General features: G+C 36.6%; 1 protein-coding gene across 1 annotated transcript; it reads left to right on the top strand.

Annotated features, from left to right (window-relative positions):
• Positions 1-781: 781 nt before the first annotated feature.
• Positions 782-18234, top strand: LOC131943030 (sodium/glucose cotransporter 4-like). The gene is made up of 16 exons (XM_059303038.1): positions 782-1228; positions 2005-2076; positions 2512-2616; positions 3238-3297; positions 3746-3850; positions 4155-4260; positions 5159-5239; positions 12459-12569; positions 12950-13053; positions 13901-14036; positions 14613-14720; positions 15626-15806; positions 15983-16121; positions 16483-16704; positions 17134-17245; positions 17898-18234. The coding sequence occupies exons 1-16, from the start codon at positions 1151-1153 to the stop codon at positions 18119-18121; spliced, it is 1944 nt and encodes a 647-aa protein (XP_059159021.1). The 5' UTR covers positions 782-1150; the 3' UTR covers positions 18122-18234.
• The last annotated feature ends 1958 nt before the right edge of the window (positions 18235-20192 follow it).

Here is a 20192-nt window from a genome sequence, read left to right as displayed (position 1 = left end):
CAAACATACGTCCGTTATTGTTAAGATATTTAAAATACTAAATAATGAAAATTATAGACTACATGATATAGGCTAGCTTAAAGAAAAATATATAAACATAGCCAATGTTAAATTATTATTTTTTTTATTAAAGAGGCGTACAGTTAGTTATTGTTTATTGGAATCCATAACAAGTTGTCCTTAATATAGTAACAATATTAATATAATATTAATAACCTAGGCATACAGGTACTTTGATTTTATTCTCATTAAAAAAAAATATAAGTGTTGCATTTTAGAGTACACTTTGATATTTTAAAATCTTTAAAAATCCTTAAAGCGAGACCCGCCGTGTTTTGTTTTTGTTTTTTTATTTTATTTTTATTATTTATTTATTTTTAGTTTCAATCATGTTTAAAACAAATTATTTTGCTAGTAAATTTAAATCTCCCTCTGGCTAACGAGATATCGAATTTTAAACGAGAGAGACCGAGACTTTCAGCCCTATTACCTCTGATTTCTGCGGTACTTATCACTCGCTAGTTCTTTTCGACACCTTCACAAACAACTCACTGAAGCTTCACTTTTCACACATTTGAACTTATCACACCGTTTAACACATTATCAGGCGCTAGTTTATTTTAAGATTTACCTGAGTCAGCAAAAAGTAGTTCAACTGATTAGACGTTTAAGATACGAGCAAGCCTACATCGGGTGTTAATGAACAGCTGATTGAACTTTTTAAAGCGAGTTTTTATGTAACTGCCAAAAACGCAAGTGGATGTACAGCAGAGGTTTTTTATAAACAACATTATGGGGTAATTTAGATCAAGTGCACACGGCGCGTTTTGCAAGCTTTTTAAAGATCAGGTATAGTTGTTTTTTTTAACGTAGTTTCCCGTGGTAAATAAATCTTAAAGTCTGTACAGTTTAGGCTGAAGGCTGCTTTGTGTAAATCTTCAGATTGACTGCTGCCTTACGAAGACTTCAGATAAAAGGCATTCTGCCATTTTGTATTAAGTCCTAATCACTTAAATACAGTGTTATCTAAATGCTAATATATGTAAACTTGTGGCTACTTTAAATACACTGGCAAACAACCATTGTATATAAACTAGTGACTAATGGCTATAATATAACCTATAGCCAAACAGCTAGAGAGGGATTCACCATGCCAGCACTTCTAGCTGTGTGGGATTATGCAGCAATTGTTGGCTATTTTGTTCTAGTTTTGGCTGTTGGGATATGGGTAAGTGTTCTTTTTTTAATTCTTTTTTGGAATATATTATGTAACTCTCTTTTAGGCTTTGGCGTTTTTAACGTGGATTAGTATATATTTTAGCTTTAGTTTTAAGAATCTGGATTACTAGGGCTTTTTTATGTTAAAATGTTGATTAGTAATTGTTTTTTTTTTTAGTTTTGGCTGTTAGAATGTGGATTGGTAGTTGTTGTTTGTATTTTTTTCTATTAAAATGTTGATTAGCAGAGATTTTTTTTTTACATTTGGCTGTGAGAATGTGGATTAGTAGAAATTTAAATTTAGCAGTTATAATGTGGAATAGTAGAATTTTAAATTTTGCTGTTAGAATGACGTGGATTAGTAGGTTTTTTATCTTTGGCTGTTGGAAGGTTGATTAGTAACTTTTATTAGATTTTGGTTGTTAGAATGTGTTGTAATTTTTTAAATTTAGTTTAGGAAGTTGAAACTTAGGCTAAATCGTTCAAGTATTTGCTTTTGGAAAATGGATAAATTCTTAGTTTGATTTAGTTAAGTATTATTTTAGTAAGCTTCTAGATCGCCTTAGCTTAGACTGTTTGAAAAAAAGTGCGTATAAAGGTTACAAATAGTTGTGTTTCTTAAAACCCAATATATTTTAGGATATTAAACTTAGAGTTATAAACAACGAGAGATTCGTTACAACAAGCCATGAAAAAGCTATAACTTATGCTAATTCATAGATTATTTCAAAGTGTTCGTGTTTTTTTAATATACCTAAATGTGTCTTTAAAAATTCCGCATTTCAGTCGTCATGTCGCCCACACAGGAGCAGCGCCACTGGATATTTTTTGGCGGGGAAAACAATGCACTGGTTTCCGGTAAGTGAAATCTACGGAATTTTTTTTTACATTGTTGGCACATAAAAGTGTAAATACAACTGTTTTTTTAATAAATTAAAATCTATTTAATTATTTTAAAATATATTTCAATTCAATAATCTTATTGTACCTTATTATTAATGACATCTTGGTTGCTAAAATAAACATTACTTGACGATGAAAATAAAGTAAAATATGTTTAATTTTATTTAAATATGTTTCAACTTTTCAATCTTATTATGCTAAATATGTGACATATTCGTCGCCAAAATGCAAATATTTGATGATTAAACAATAATTTTAATTGTTTGTTAACGACAAAATTGATAGTAGAACATGTGGTTTCATTATTCTCCCACTATTGCTTCTAAACTAATTTCGTGTATACAATGTTTTGGCTCACAATTACAACTGTTTTTCACATTGGATAAATAGGTCGGTGCCTCCATCTTTGCCAGCAATGTCGGAGCTCCAATGTTCATTGGTCTAGCCGGGACGGCGGCAGCTTCCGGTTTCTCGTGTGCTATTTATGAGTGGCATGTAAGTGTGTGTGTGTGGGGGGGGGGGGGGGGGGGGGTTGAGGGGGGGGGGCGTTAATTAAGATTTATTTTAACTATTAAATATTACCTTTCTTTACATTATTCGGCGTAGTCGAATGATAGAGTATTGGTATGTTAACTCGAAAGTCTCGAGTACGAATCAGGATTCAAGTCTGTAAAGGTTCTTGAGTCCATCCAGCTCTTATGGGTACCTGACTCACCTTACAGAAAGTTAAGCCGGCTGGGCATAGTGCTGACCACACTATTTCTGCATATGTCGATGTCAAAGAAACAGGTGAACTTTACTTCACGTGCCCTATATACCCTATGGTTTGACAGCGAACTTAACTACTTACTATAAACAAAATATCGTTTTAAGAAGCAAACTATCTTCTGAAGTATTACAGTATGTAATAGTTACTTGTATTTAAATTAAAAAAAACTACATAGAGGTTGGACTAAATTCTCTTTGGCACCTTTTGCAGCAAATCTTTACATAGATATGTAACTTGAAATAATAACCATCTAGACACGCAAAACTTGATAAACATAATAAACCTAAATGTTCGAAATTTATTACAACAACAGATGATTAGGTAACAATGTTTTTTTTCTTTTTTAGGCTGTCTATTTACTGATAGCGTTAGGATGGGTATTCGTTCCTGTCTACGTCTCCAGTGGGGTGAGGATTTGTAGTTAAAAACAACTGGCATATAGCTAAATAAATGATTTTTTTCATGCATTATACATATTGTATGTATACATATATATATATATATATATATATATATATATATATATATATATATATATATATATATATATATATATTTATTTATATATAAATATGATTGTTTTAACTACACTTTCTATATTTTACCTTAAGCAACGTAGCACATATTATATTTTTGTGATCTTGTAACTTTTCGGTTTTGCATATAAAGTATAGAGGAAATATTGTAATCGTGCTAAGTTTTGAGATTTTTACAAATTTCGACGTAAAAGCCCTCCCTGAGTTGAATTTTTTTGTTGTTGCAATTTTGTCTCTTGGTCTGTGTGCCTGTGTGTGTGTGTGTGTGTGTGTCTCTGTGTGTGTCTGTCTCACTGTGATAACCTAAGTACAATTTCAGGCCTTCACAATGCCGGAGTATCTAAAGAAACGTTTTGGAGGTGTACGACTTAGAATCTACCTCTCAGTGTTCGCCTTCGTGTTGTATGTGTTAACCAAGATTTCAGTGAGTCATTAATTTTAACAACTTAAAGTGTAGCCTACATACATTAATGGGATGTGCCAATGCATTTTCTACGACAATATATTTCTAAATACATCAACAAACGATGACTTGAAAAAGAAGAAATAAATTTCTTTTCTAAATATTACTGGCGTTATCAACTCCAGCATAGTTATAAAAATCAAGACTACAAGATTTATAATTAGAACTTTTATCTTGCTATTTTTCAACTAATTTCATCTATGCTATAGATAAGTAAATAACTTGCCCTAATATCTGCACAACAATAACACAATTCCATTTTCAGTCGGAAATCTTTTCTGGAGCTATTTTCATGCAACAATTCCTGGGCTGGAACTTATACGCTTGTATTGCGGTCATCTTGTTGGTCACTGGGGTCTATACCATTGTTGGTAGGTATATTTGACCAACTAATACAAACTTTCGTATTTATATTTGACCAACTAATACAAACGTTCGTCTGTTTATTTGACCTACTAATACAATCATTCGTATGCATATTTGACCAACTAATAAAATCATTCGTATGCATATTTGACCAACTAATACAATCATTCGTATGCATATTTGACCAACTAATACAATCATTCAGTGATATATGTGATTAACTAATACAATCGTTTGTATGTATGTTAGGTCAACTAATACAATCATTCGAGAGCAAATTAGACCAACTAATTTTATCATTCGTGTGTACATTAAACCAACTAATATATTTATATGAATTTTTTGTAAACAAACCAGTCATTGGTAGGATTATTCCCCCACCTAACACTATCATTGGTACGTAGCCTATATTTGGCTCATTTAAAAAAATAAATAAGATGCAAAGTTTATTAACTGATATAGTCATTAGTATGTATATTTGACCAACTCTAAATGATCATCGCATCATGAACCCTGTCGTTACATGGTCTAATTAACAAGAGTGCGATATGATTATTCTCGCTATCGTATTTGTAGCACCTTAATCTTAATTTTAAACAAAATTCTTAAAGTGTGTGTGTGTGTGAGTCTGTGTGTCTGTGTGTGTGTGTGTCTGTGTGTGTGTGTGTGCGTGTGAAAAAAATAAATTCCCACCTCACAACATAATTACGTAACACTTGGCAAAGATTGCTATTTAAATGTGCAAGAAAAATTTAACTTATAATGGTAATTTGTTTACAATCTCTAGTATTTAATATATAGCATTTTACCACATGAAATATTTAAGCATTCATCACGTCAACCTACGGCATGCTCGTCATCTTTGTAATCTGAATAGCTTACGTCAACAATTATACTCTCCAGGTGGGCTAACAGCTGTCATTTACACAGATACGCTTCAAGCGGTTATTTTACTTATCGGAGCAACCACACTTTTTATCATAAGTAAGGGTTTTTACATTTATTTATTAGTAGCTACTGGTTTAAATAATTGAATTTCTTTTTACAAATCCTAATTACGAATAACTTTATTTCTTTTCATTATATAAGTTATATGAACGATTTAAATTGAGAAATATATATATATATATATATATATATATATATATTGTAACGGACACCTATCTACCAGCCAGATAGATGGTGAACGCCCCCGGATTCTTTCTTGGGGTTATATGCAAATGACTTAAAGCCTAAATGAATGAACACTAACTCAACAACACACTAGGGCTCTATTTCGATGTCTAGGGAAAACTAGTGATACTATTGAAGTTAACAACTCATCCAATCTGCATACAACCTTTAATAAGCGAACACAGTTGTGGCAGATCACAAGGTTAAACAAGATAAAATATTTAGTTTAGAAAATAACAAAACCCAACTTACAAAGCGTAAGAAAAAATACTATCACAGATTCTAACACTGTATAAAAAAAACCACTGGTCACACAACACTGCTATAGCATCAAGAATCACTTGGCCTCAAGTAATATAATACTAGAATACTAAAACAACTTAAGAATGCATAGCACACTCAGGACTTAAGTTCTCTCACGTTCAATGGTCAGAATGAATTGCCGGACAATATGGACGGCCTGGTCAAGATGGACTGCCTCTTGCTGCCTGTGGGCGATCTAGTTAAAAACTTAGGCAACAGGGGAGATTATCCTCAACTCATGTGGCCATTGGTTGGGGTGGTCATCTGATCTGAATCAATCAATCAGATCTTGATGGAAAATTTCTGAGTCTTAGACACTCTTAATAAGACAGTGGAAAAAACCCGGTTGTTGCACCATCAATCCATATATGGTATTATAACACTGTCAAACTAAAAATAAAACATGACTAGACCTAAGTAGGTCACATCCCCTCCCTTTTTGGAAGTGACAGATAGGTTCCACAAAAACATACATAAGGAACCAATCTGGCAATGAAATAAAAAAAATGTTCTACAAATGTAGCCAATCAAAATCTTAATACCAGATGAAAACATCCCTGGACATAAAAGGGAAGTAACTCAAACTTTTACAATTGGTGAAAGGGGAGTAACCCTTCAAAAAATAATTATACATCAAAATCCCTCAGAATAGGGGTATTACAATATTTCCATGTGGATATTAAAGGTGGTAAACCCGCCAGGGTAAGACCTTTATTTCAATGACTAGCTACAACATCAACTGAGTCATATGAGACATATTATCATAAAAGATTACATATAATCAAAAACCACCTTTAATTAAGGTTCACCTGAAAATAAACAAAATATTCAACATGATTGTCATTTTGAAAAAATTCAAAACTCATACCACCCACTCATGTGAGCGTCACCCAAACAAAACTTGTGAATGGTCCCAATGAACCACAAAACATGTCACATGATCAATGTGTGTAATAAGATTTTACATCCTTGACAAACAATCAACCACAACATTATCAATACCCTTAATGTGTGAAATTTCCAGATTAAAATTTTGGAAATATAAACACCATCTCAATATTCTTTGATTCTTCTGTCCTAACTTAGAGGTAAATTTCAGGGGATCATGGTCAGAAAACACTCTGACTGGATTGGTTGAAGAAGAGACATAGACTTCAAAATGTTGTAAGGACAAAACCAAAGCTAAAGCTTCTTTTTCAATAGTAGACTAATTCTTTTGGTTCTCATTTAACTTCCTGGAAAAAAAACAATTGGATGGTCAATCCCCATGTTGTCTTCTTGAAATAAGACTGAGCCAATGGCTAAGTTGCTAGCATCAATGGCAAGTTTAAAGGGCTTGCTGAAATCTGGTGCAGCCATAACAGGAGCATTAGATAAAAATGACTTAATGGTTAAAAAAGCTTCATGACATTTATTTGACCATTCAAACTCAACACCCTTTTTCAATAATGCAGTAAGAGGTTCAGCAACAGCTGAAAAGTTTTGACAGAACCGCCTATAGTAACCAGCCATCCCAAGGAACTTTTTGATTTCTTTACAATTTTTGGGAGGAGGCAACCTTACAATAGCATCTACTTTAGCTTCAATGGGCCTAACTTGGTTCGTTCCCACTTGATAACCCAAATAGGTAATTGAACCTTTACAGAAATCACTTTTATGCAGGTTTACAGTAAAATTCACTTCAGACAATTTTCTAAAAAGGTTAGTCAACTGAACAATATGTTCTTCAAAAGTATTAGAAAATACAACTATATCATCTATGTAGGCCTCACATTGGTCTATGTCAGCAATGACAGAGTTAATGACCCGCTGGAAAGTTTGACCAGCATTTCGCATACCAAAGGGCATACGTTTGTATCTATAAAAACCATTAGGGGTTACAAAAGCAGATATTTCTTTTGCACGGTCAGATAAGGGGATTTGCCAGTATCCTGAAAGTAAATCAATTTTGGAAATTCTTAGCTTGACCAACTTTATCAATAACGTCTTCTATTCGAGGTAATGGATAGGAATCAGCTTTGGTGAGCGCATTTACCTTCCTAAAGTCGGTCACAAACCTGAAAGATCCACCGTCTTTCGGTACTAGGAGACATGGGGAACTCCAGTTGCTGAAACTGGGTTCAATGATATCATTCTTGAGCATATAATCAATTTCATCTTTTATCAAAACAGCTTTTTCCGGGTTAACTCTATAGGGGTGTTGTTTGATGGGTTTTGCGTCACCTACGTCTACATCATGAGGTGGTACCTTCGCTTCTTTGGGGACATCCCCAAAAATAGAGGGAAATGTCTCAAATAACTGGGACAATTTATGGCTTTCCTCTGTGGACAAATGCATAAGGTGGTCATTTAGATGATCTAAAAAGGAAGAATTTACCAATTTTGGGGGTTTCAATTTATCATGTATCACATCATCAGAAACATTTGAACATACAGGTAAAGTAATTTTAGCTGTGGAATGAAAATTGTTACAATTATCATAATACTTTTTCAGTGAGTTAACATGATACACTGTCTGTTTCTTTCTTCTGTCAGGCGTATTGACAACATAGTTCAATTCACTTAATTTTGAATGCACAGTAAATGGTCCACAATATCTTAAGGATAACGCATTGTTCAGATTAGGCACTAGCACAAGAACTTTCTCGCCTGGATTGAATGTTCGTTTACGAGAACTCTTATCATACAGTCCTTTCATTCTCACTTGGGCCTTTCTTAAGTTCTTGTGAGCCATTTCGCACACGGCTTTCAGTCGAACGTGAAAATCGTCAAAGTTTTCCACTGGATGATCACTGGTACCTGTCCAACGCTCGTGGATCAGCTTCAGGGGACCACGGACAGAATGTCCAAACACAAGTTGAAAAGGAGAGTAACCTAAAGCTTCCTGGACACAGTCCCTCGCGGCGAAAATAATCCATGGAACAGTCTCATCCCATTGGGTGTTACTTTTAGCGAATGTTCTTAGCATGGATTTTAGGGTCTGGTGGAACCTCTCAAGTACGCCTTGAGACTGAGGGTGGTAGGCTGAGCTGGTGATGTGGGTAACGCCTAGCTTGGCTAGCGCTTCCTGAAAATGGTGACTGGTGAAGTTGCTGCCTTGATCTGTTTGAACGATTCTAGGTAATCCAAAGGTAGTGAAGAACCGAGTCATGGCTCTGACTACAGTCTTTGCCTTAATGTTCCGTAAGGGGAACGCCTCGGGAAAACGGGTACTTGAACACATAAAAGTAAGTAGGTACTCGTTGCCCGCCTTGGTTTTAGGCAAGGGACCTACACAGTCCATGACAATTTTAGAAAAGGGTTCTTCTAATACATGAATCGGACTCAAAGGGGCCTTAGGAATTTTCTGGTTTGGCTTTCCGGCCAACTGACAGTTCGTGCAACTTTTGCAGTACGCGACACATCATTTCTCATTTTGGGCCAAAAGAACAGTTCTTTGATCTTCGCCGTCGTTTTAGTGACTCCTGGGTGCGCTGACATTGGATGGTCATGTGCCAGTTTCAGTATTTCATGCCGATAAGGTGGAGGTACCCACAGCTGGTTTTTACCCAACCATGGTTCGGCTGGTGAGACATCCACTGGTACAGAGCGACGAAAGAAGAGGCCGTTCTCGGAGAAATATTCCCCATCGTCAGATGAGAGAGATTTTTCGACCATTGCTTTGAGCTCCGCGTCGACTTGTTGAGCTTTAATGATGTCTTCCTGAGATATCCTCAGGGGTAAGCCCAGGCTTGTGTTCTCTGGAAGCATAGACTCCAGTTTGGGAGTCGAATTTCTTGACGATGATGGTAGGTGAGGTTCAGACGTTGTGTCAGCCAATTGTTTGGTCTGGCTTCTTGTCACCACACATGCTGGATACAGTTCATTATCATTATCTGGAACTGTTGACAAAGGGTTTTGAACCGTATAGGGGTATACTTTGCTTCCTGCAAGGTCATTCCCTAGAAGTAGGTGTACTCCTGGGACAGGAATACTATCTATCACACCTAAAATGACTTCGCCTTCGACGAGATGATGTTTCAGGGCAAACTTGTGTAGAGGGACGACAGTAGATTTTGTCGCCACTCCCTGGATAATGGAAACATTTCCGGTGTTCGTCTCCGGTGTAATGTCCATTGAACTTTTCAAAAGAAGTGACTGTGACGCTCCTGTGTCTCTTAGGACGGTGATATTCCGCTGAGACAACGGATCACCTGGTTTGCTAATGACAGCTTCTGTAATGAAAGATGAAAAGTCAACCTTTCTCGATCCCTCGAGATCGGTAGACTCGGAAGAAATTGGATGGTGGCGTGAACAATCAAAATGTGACTGCACATAATGTGTGGAGACTTGACTGCCTTCTTGCGGACACTTAGGGTTAGTGTCCCTTAGAATTCTAGAGTTCATATTTGAACCGGTTGCTTGAGGGGATAGAGCATAGTGCGCAGAGGTACGCACCACCTCTCTGTTAAATTGAAGACGTTTGTAGCAGTCCTTGACATGGTGACCAGGTCTTTTGCAGAACTGGCATACTGCTCGACGATTGAGAGTTGATCTTGGTTTCTCTCTGGACTGTGATGCCTTCAAGTGTTGGCCAACAGGATGATTGCTGCCAAAAAGGGGAAGCACGGGGTTGAGGCGGTTTCCTGACACTGGTGGTTTCTTATGCACCAACATATATGTGTCAGCCGACTCAGCAGCCTTCTGGATGTCAATTATCTTGTTATCCAGTATGTGTAGTCGTATGTCTTCAGGCAGGGACTTTAGGAATTCTTCCCTTAGGATAAGTGACCTGAGTTTCTCAAACTCAGAAACTTCCTCAGAGTGTAGCCACCTTGAGAAAATTTTCTCTTTTTCAAAGAGAAATTCCACATATGATTGAGTGGGCAGCTTGCGGAGTGCTCGGAATTTTATCCGATAGGCCTCGGGCGTCAGTTCGTAGGCCTTCAAAATGGCAGTCTTGACCAAGCTATAGTTATTTTGAACGTCGTGAGAGAGTGCCTGGTATGTTTTTGCAGCTTTCCCTGTAAGGACCGTGCTCAATAAAGCAGTAATGGAAGTTTCGGGCCATTCACATGTCTTCGCTAAACTCTCAAATGAGTTAAAGAAAACGACCAAATCTGTTTCATCAAATTTAGGAACTAATTTCCCAAATTTGGCAATCACTTGCCCCACCGACAACTTTTTTGGATCTACCAGAGAAGTGACTTCACTAACTTGACCAAATTCTAATTCCAACCTCCTCTTATCTAAAGCAATTTTAGCCTCTAACTCCTGTTCTTTTAAAGCCTTCTCTAAAGCAACTTTCTCCTTCTCTAAAGTAACTTTCTCCTTCTCTAAAGCAATTCTAGCTTCTAATTCTACCTTCTCTAGAGGTTTCTCCTCGCGGAGTATCACCCCAGCCAACAAACTTTCATCAAATACACCTTCATTAATAAAATGAACAACAATTTTATCTCTCAACACCTCTGATTTCTGCGTAACAGAATAATCCAATTTCAATTCCTTAACAACACTAATCAAAACTTTCCTACTCAACTTTTCTACCTCCTCAACAGTGGGATTAGCCAAAAAAGATTCCATTTCACTAACTTCAAAATCACAACAAGCCTAGATTCTCTAAATTAACACGGCCCAACGCTGCGTTATGAATTTGACCTCTTCAATCTAGGACGTGACACGTCTGGCTTTTGACCTAGATAATTCTAGCCTTGCGCGCGTTTCAATAACACGGCTTCACTGGATAGAAAAACAACTAAATCAAACTAAACTTAGTGTTTAACTGATGCAACCAACAACTGGAACGACAGATTAAATCTCGGCGAGACCCCACTTTGTAACGGACACCTATCTACCAGCCAGATAGATGGTGAACGCCCCCGGATTCTTTCTTGGGGTTATATGCAAATGACTTAAAGCCTAAATGAATGAACACTAACTCAACAACACACTAGGGCTCGATTTCGATGTCTAGGGAAAACTAGTGATACTATTGAAGTTAACAACTCATCCAATCTGCATACAACCTTTAATAAGCGAACACAGTTGTGGCAGATCACAAGGTTAAACAAGATAAAATATTTAGTTTAGAAAATAACAAAACCCAACTTACAAAGCGTAAGAAAAAATACTATCACAGATTCTAACACTGTATAAAAATAGCCACTGGTCACACAACACTGCTATAGCATCAAGAATCACTTGGCCTCAAGTAATATAATACTAGAATACTAAAACAACTTAAGAATGCATAGCACACTCAGGACTTAAGTTCTCTCACGTTCAAATGGTCAGAATGAATTGCCGGACAATATGGACGACCTGGTCAAGATGGACTGCCTCTTGCTGCCTGTGGGCGATCTAGTTAAAGACTTAGGCAACAGGGGAGATTATCCTCAACTCATGTGGCCATTGGTTGGGGTGGTCATCTGATCTGAATCAATCAATCAGATCTTGATGGAAAATTTCTGAGTCTTAGACACTCTTAATAAGACAGTGGAAAAAACCCGGTTGTTGCACCATCAATCCATATATGGTATTATAACACTGTCAAACTAAAAATAAAACATGACTAGACCTAAGTAGGTCACAATATATATATATATATATATATATATATATATATATATATATATATATATATATATATATATATATATATATATATATGTTTTGTTGTTTGATACGTATTTTTTGTCTAAACGAAACATATATGTATGCAAAAATTGCTTGAATTATGTTTTCCCAGCGCTGGTGGATGTGGGTGGTTGGTACCAGTTTATGGACAAGTACGCTCACGCGGCGTCCAACCTGACGCTGAGTAACCCAGAGAATTACACGTGCGGACTGCCCAGGCAGGGTGAGTACATAAATAATAGGGGGGGACATATATAACAGGGTGAGTACACATACTAGACTTAAACATACTCAAGCTAATTTTATTTGAATATTCGTTAAATAATAAATACACTAGCTTTACTCTTAATGAAATTGATATTTCCACAGGCCATTGATTTTGATTCCAGCAATAGCCTTTATCCATTAAAGAACAAACTAGAACGAAGCAGTTGATTGCTGTCCCCAACTATCTTGCTTCATCTGCCCGGGGTTCGAACTCGAACATGGGTTTCTTTTCCGACCCGTCACCATTGACTCCTTTGTAAAGCTGACTTCTAACGTATTATGTTTAAAATGTATCTGTTTATTTGTATATACAATGTAAGAACTGCTCACCCCCAGATTTCATGCACGTGTGGAGAGACGCAGTGACTGGTGATATCCCGTGGCCTGGGGCTGTGTTTGGACTGACCACCATCGGCCTGTGGGTCTGGTGCAATGATCAGGTTACCACATACATTGTTTACCATTAAACTTTTGGGTTAGTAAAATAATGTGTTGCAACTTTTGGGTTAGTATAACGACGTGTTGCAACTTTAGGGTTAGTATAACGACGTGTTGCAACTTTAGGGTTAGTATAACGACGTGTTGCAACTTTAGGGTTAGTATAACGACGTGTTGCAACTTTAGGGTTAGTATAACGACGTGTTGCAACTTTAGGGTTAGTATAACGACGTGTTGCAACTTTAGGGTTAGTATAATGACGTGTTGCAACTTTAGGGTTTGTATAATAACATGTTGCAACTTTAAGGTTAGTATAAGAACATGTTGCAACTTTAGGTTTTGTATAATAACATGTTGCGACTTTAGGGTTAGTATAATGACGTGTTGCAACTTTAGGGTTAGTATAAGAACATGTTGCAACACAAATACTGGTAAAACGGACACAAATAATATAATAATAATAATTATGTAATAATAATAAAATAACATAATATTATGTATAATACATAAAATATTGCAACTTTAGGGCTAGTATAATAACATGTTGCAACTTTAAGGTTAGTATAAGAACATGTTGCAACTTTAAGGTTAGTATAAGAATATGTTGCAACTTTAAGGTTAGTATAAGAACATGTTGCAACTTTAGGGATAGTATAATAACATGTTGCAACTTTAAGGTTAGTATAAGAACATGTTGCAACTTTTGGGTTAGTATAATTACATGTTGCAACATCAGAGCTAGTATAAGAACATGTTGCAACACAAATACTGGTAAAACGGACACTATTTAATATGGCTGACTTTGTCAGCAAACCTATCTTAATATATCATTTGTTGTAATCCGCGCAGATGATGGTACAGCGTTGTCTGTCAGCTAAGAACATCAGCCACAGTAAAGGGGGTTCCGTTTTCGCTGCAGCCCTAAAGATTACACCTTTTTTCCTGTGGATTGTTCCAGGGATGATTAGCAGAATTATGTTTCCAGGTAAAACGTGTAAGATAATTGTAAATTAATGGGCAAAACGGGTAATTTATGAATGGTAAACATTAACTACGTTTTGGTAATATTAACAATATGTGATATTACTGGGATGGATCAAGCATTCGTACTTGATTTTTGTGATAATATGAAACTCATATTACCTGTTTACACCACAAATCAACTTAACATATTATATCTATCTTAAAAAAAATTAACAATATCATTCCAATCCCAAAAACTATGCATTTGGACAATGTTGAAGAAAGTAGACATAGTCCTACTGTTGAGCTATATATTACAAATCATATCAAGTTCCACTCAATCTCCCCACCCAACTACCCCCTCCCCTACTATCTCCCCACCCAACTACCCCCTCCCCCACTATATCCCCACCCAACTACCCCCTCCCCCACTATCTCCCCACCCAACTACCCCCTCCCCTACTATCTCCCCACCCAACTACCCCCTCCCCCTATCTCCCCACCCAACTACCCTCTCCCCCACTATCTCCCCACCCAACTACCCCATCCCCTACTATCTCCCCACCCAACTACACCCTCCCCTTGTCTCCCCACCCAGACGAGGTAGCCTGTGCCGACCCAGCGACCTGTAAAGCTGTCTGTGGGAATGAAGCCGGATGTTCCAACATTGCTTATCCCCTCTTGGTCCTCAGGAAAATGCCCACAGGTCAGTGTTTTGAACAAGATGCTATTGTTAAACATTCTTGTGTGTGTATTTTTTAAAGTTAAGACAATGTTGTGTGTGCAATAGCGTAGCCAGGATAGTCTCATGGGGGGGGGGGGGGGAGGGTTCAAATTTTTACCAGGGGACATACTTTCGATTTCCACCCCTCCCCCCTCAAACTTTTGATTTGCACCCCCCCCCCCCTCCCTCAAACTTTCGATTTGCACCCTTCCCCCTTCAAACTTTATATATATACCGAGGGATCTATGGGGGGTTTTGACCCCCCTAACCACCCCCCTGCCTACGCCACTGTGTGTATTGTTTATATCTTTTATTTATAGAATACCTTAGTCTTAAATTAGGCTACAAGCAGGTCTCTATTATGAGCGAAAGTGGGATTTTAATTGTTATAAGTACGTGCAAATAAAAGGCATTTTTTGTCTTGAGAAAATGTTACACTGTTCTGCACGCGTCAAAGATAGCAGTTCAGTTATAATATTAATGGCATCTTCCATCTATATCTAAAAATCTGATTTTTAACAATTTAATTTTTACAATAGCTTGAGAAATATATGATGGGACCCAGATAAACGCTAGCACATTCTTTGCGAATCTCAAACCAGTGGCGTAGGCAGAGGGGGGGGGGGGTTAGGGGGGTCATAACCCCCCCCCCCCATAGACGCCTCGATATATATATATATATAAAGTATGAGGGGGTGCAAATCGAAAGTTTGAGGGGTGGGGTGCAAATCGAAAGTTTGAGGGGGGGGGGGGAGGGTGCAAATTAAAAGTCTGAGGGGGGGGGGGGGGTACAAATCGAAAGCTTGTCCCCGGGTAAAAATTGGAAATCCCCCCCCCCTTGAGACGATCCTGGCTACAAAGAGTATTTATTATGTTATGCTCCACAGGACTAAGAGGCATCATGCTAGCTGCCCTGCTTGCTGCCCTTATGAGCTCACTGACCTCCATCTTCAACTCGGCCAGTTCCATGTTCACAATGGACATCTGGACACGGTACCGGAGGAAGGCGTCACAGAAAGAGTTGATGGTCGTTGGTCGAGTCTGTGTTCTGGTCCTGGTGGCCTTAAGGTTGGAACAAAAATACATTTTCCATTCATATTTTTGGTGACGTTTTAAGGTAGAAATACCAATCCATGTATAATCGATAATCGAGTCAATGTGTTTACATATTTATCTAGAAAAAACGTTTGTGTCCATTTTGGTAATACTCTGTTGATTTTAATATCAGAGTTTCCACATTTCAGTATTGTATGGATTCCAGTAATGGAAAGTTCACAAGGGGGACAACTATGGACGTATTTACAAACTGTAGCGTCTTGCATTTCTCCCCCTTTTTGTTGGGTATTTCTCATGGCTTTGTTTTGGAAGCGAACGACAGAACAGGTAAGTTGCATTAACTTATTGACGGGGAAAATCCATATGGGTAATTAGTTTTACCGGTAATTGTATTGCAATTACCGAAAAGAAGATATAATTTTTGCCCCGGTTTTTGAAAGGGGTTATTTCTGCGGGTTGGAGTGGCATTATTTGCTGTGATGATAACAATATATGCTAATTCTCGCCAAATATCAATGGTCAAAGAGTAAATGCTACATATATCTTGACTTTTCAACGAAATAATTCTTAATATTTTTAGCTAAAACAACAATTCCTACAAAAATAGAAATTTCATCTTTTTATATGACAGCTATTTCATTTAATATCTAATGCAAGTATCAATTTTTTAAAAATATATGTTCTATAGGGCGCCTTCTGGGGCCTGGTCATCAGCACGTGTGTGGGTGTTGTCCGGATGGTCTTGGAGTTCGTCTACCCGGCGCCCCTGTGTGGAAGTTTCCAGCCAGATACCAGACCCCTGGTACTGAAGGAAGTCCATTTTCTTCACTTCGCCATCATCTTGTCTGCTGTCTCCATCATCAGCACCGTGGGGATCTCGCTGTTGACCACGCCCCGACCCCCTGAAAAAGTGGGTGTGGTCTCGAAATTTGTAGTTAATGTAGTTATTATAATATAATGAAAACATCATGAGTTGTAATGGCCGTAAAAAAACATAACTAGCTATCACGGTGGTATAAGACAAAACGGATTAGGTCTATTAAATGGTTAACTCGGTAAAATATATTAGAAGTTTAATAACTAAGTTTACAGTTAATAATGCTTACCATTATCATAGAAGTTATTGTGGAATTAATATTTTTTTTTTCTTTTCAATTAAGTAAATTTATATTATTTAAAGTAAGGAACATTTAGCAAGCGAATGAGTTTTATTTTTATTAATTTTATATTTGTGAAAAGCTTAGAATCTATATCTACTGTATGAAAACTAATATGGAAGGAATTCAGAAATGAACAATCTTTCAAATTTTTAATGTTTTTTGTTTGTTTGTGTTCTCAGCTTCATCGTGTGACGTGGTGGACACGTGACGACACGACTGACCCTGAGGATTCAGAATCTCAATACGACTCTGGTGATGAGAACAACGATGTGGAGAAACCTGAGACAAACAGTAAGTCTGTAGGAACTTTAAAGTAGTCTTGAATACTGTAGTATACAAGAACCTAACATTTAAAAGTCAAACGTACGGCTTATAAACAAAATATTTCGGCAGTGTAATAAGTACTCAACGACAAGTTTAAAGCTATACATTTACGAATGTGTCCAGTTACTAGTTTATTTCAATGTGTGTATTTTATGAAGTCTCTATGAGCTTTTAACTGAAAAAGTAGGCTGCAATGCTATTCTTTGTAACGTTTAGCCTAAGCGCGAATTTAAGTAGGCCCACACTTTTGGCTAAAGACTAATCTTTGAATATTGTACTCCAAAGGCAAATCTTTATCAACTTTAGGCTGAAAGTGAATATATGCACACTTTAAGTTAATGGCTAAGGCTGAAAAGATATTTCGTGTGCAGATAATATTTCATCAAGTATGTTTACATTATGAGGTCTCTCTAAGCCCAACTTAAAAAGCAGGCTGTTATTTTTATTTGTAAATGCCAAATACAAGAAACGCTTCAACAGAAGGAATATTTTTTTAATCATCAATGATATAACATTATAATTTTATTTTCATAATTAATCGCTTCTATTTTGTACAACACGTAGGGCCTATAAAAGTAATAGTATTGGTGTGATATATTATTTCCTTTAAAATTCCCAGGCCCAGCCGCCGAGCCCAAAAGGCGGAGTTTGAAAGTTTACTTGTACAACTGGATCTGTGGCATAGACGACACGCCCAAACCCAAGCTGACGGTGGAGGAGAAACTGATCATCAAGAAAAAAATGAAAGACATCGGCGAAGACCCTTTCTCGCGAAAGATAACCGCGTTTGTTGCTATTTGTGTCGCTGCTATCACGACGTTTTTACTCGGATTTTTTAACTAACACAAAACTGAAGCTTTATACATGACATTTTAAACTGAGGCATTGATTATTACATTAATATATTCTCGAAATATAGGATATTGAAGACAGTCGTATTATTTTGTATTTTAAACTAGCACTGTAAAAATAAAAAGAGCGAAATAACTAGAAATGTGTCGTTTAATATGTTAATTAAATATAGCGGAAATCGATGGGATTCTAAGTTAGACTGAAAGCATGTTCATTGTATTTACCTAATATTTCAGTTTTAAAGATGATTTGGAAGGTGTTTTTTAAAATACGGCTTTAATTAATAAGTTTATTATGAAAATATATGGCTTATTTTTATTTACACTAATGTTATTTTAATTTGAATATTGGGTAAAATACGCTGATATTTTATCTAGTTTGATATTTGGAAAACATGCAAAATTAAAGAGGATGTATTATCAATTAGAATATCTAACATGTTTCAAGCCTCGCATTATGCTGTGGTCAGTGTCAACATATAATCACAAGTACTCCGTTTAATCTACATAAAATCTACATAATCTACATAAACTAGTCATACGTATGTCATATATAAACCTATATATGGTCAGTGTCCAACATACGTTGACCTACGCGAACTGGATCAATATTTTGTTAATCTTCGAACTTTAATATATTATTTCTTATCCTGATTACTATTATCTCTAGTGGTCTGTTATTGCCGCTTCTATATCCAAATATGGTAGTATACCGTCTGTATCAGGATATTTTGTTTTTATTTCTCGTATACGAAGTACATAGAGAAAGTATTGCAATCGTGCGAAAAAAATCGTAATCACTATTTTTATCTCCCTGAGTCGGAAAAACTTAGTTTTGCAACTTTGTATGTCTGACGTCTGTATGTTTATATGTATATGTGTGTGTGTGTGTGTTTGTGTGTTTGTGTGTGTGTGTATGTGTGTGTGTTTTTTTTGTGTGTACCGTTTCAGTTATGTTGACAAAATTTCATACTTGATTAGTTTGATTACTTTGTAGTTCTGTAGCAACATTTAAATAATTTCTGTTAGCCGGAAATGGTACCTTACTTTATTAGTTTCAACAATACCGATAACTTACATTAAGTACCATTTCAGTTATAAGGACGAAATTTTAAAAAGATAACCCCTACTTGACTGATTTCTTCGAAACCTTTCACGTAGGTCTAGACTCAATGACAAATTAAGCAGGTTAAATATTAATTCTCCTATCTAACTACAACGAATTTAATACAGCGCCGCAATTGTATTTGATTATGATACTTTAAAATGCACTTTAAAAAAAATGTAGTACAATATCTAGCCTATCTATATAATTTTCTTCATGGAGGTACCATGCGGGGCACCACATCTACGCCCCGGCCCCTCCCTGCTCTCCAGGCATGCTCAACATACCACATCGCTACCACCTCCACCCCACCAGTCTGGTTAGCTCTTTACAATCGTAGAGCCCGGTCAAATTATTGACGGCTATTAGGGGCAGATCATTTAGTTTTTAAACGAATTGAAACTAAGGGGAGGTAACAAGTTCTGCTTGATCATTTCATTTTCGTCTGTAAACTGTCGTCACGGACTGCTTTCTCGAGGAGGCAGGGTAGGGGGAGGGAGGAGTGGAATGGAAAGTGAGGGTGAGTATAATCGTCCTTTACGAGCTACTGATAGTGTTTTAAAGCAAAATATTTCAGTCGCAGCATTGGTAGTGTCGAATTCACAGTATATAAACTACTGAAAAGTAGAAAATAAAACAACCAAATAGCGGCGTATGCTACGTCGCGGGTCAGCTCGTGCAAAATAAATGAAAAAATAATTATTATTCCTATATTTTTTTATAATCTGTATTTTCATATCAATTTTCGTCTCTTTGTATTGTTGATTCATATGAAAGTTTGCCATTTTATTTGAAACGAATATGCATGTCCTTCAACTGGATACTGACATATATGCCAGTTCTAAGTAGAGATTTGAATAATCTGTCTATGTCGGTCTACTTTCTATCTTTTGGGGTTCCACTATTGACTTGTTCTATTTTACGTGATATGAAGTTTTAGATCTAATTTTGGCCACAA

The sequence above is a fragment of the Physella acuta genome, unplaced genomic scaffold (assembly GCF_028476545.2).
Source record: "Physella acuta isolate Inbredline_101_S28 unplaced genomic scaffold, ASM2847654v3 ptg000438l, whole genome shotgun sequence".
Lineage (NCBI taxonomy): Eukaryota > Metazoa > Mollusca > Gastropoda > Physidae > Physella > Physella acuta.
The sequence above is the reverse complement of the archived record's forward strand: the minus strand, read 5'-3'. Positions and strand labels throughout refer to the sequence as shown.

Coding starts and splice junctions, on each gene's coding strand:
- LOC131943030 (XM_059303038.1), top strand. CDS start 1,151: ATGCCAGCACTTCTAGCTGTGTGGGATTATGCAGCAATTGTTGGCTAT. Junction 14,037..14,612: donor TAGCAGAATTATGTTTCCAG/GTAAAACGTGTA, acceptor CTCCCCACCCAG/ACGAGGTAGCCTGTGCCGAC. Junction 14,721..15,625: donor CCTCAGGAAAATGCCCACAG/GTCAGTGTTTTG, acceptor TATGCTCCACAG/GACTAAGAGGCATCATGCTA.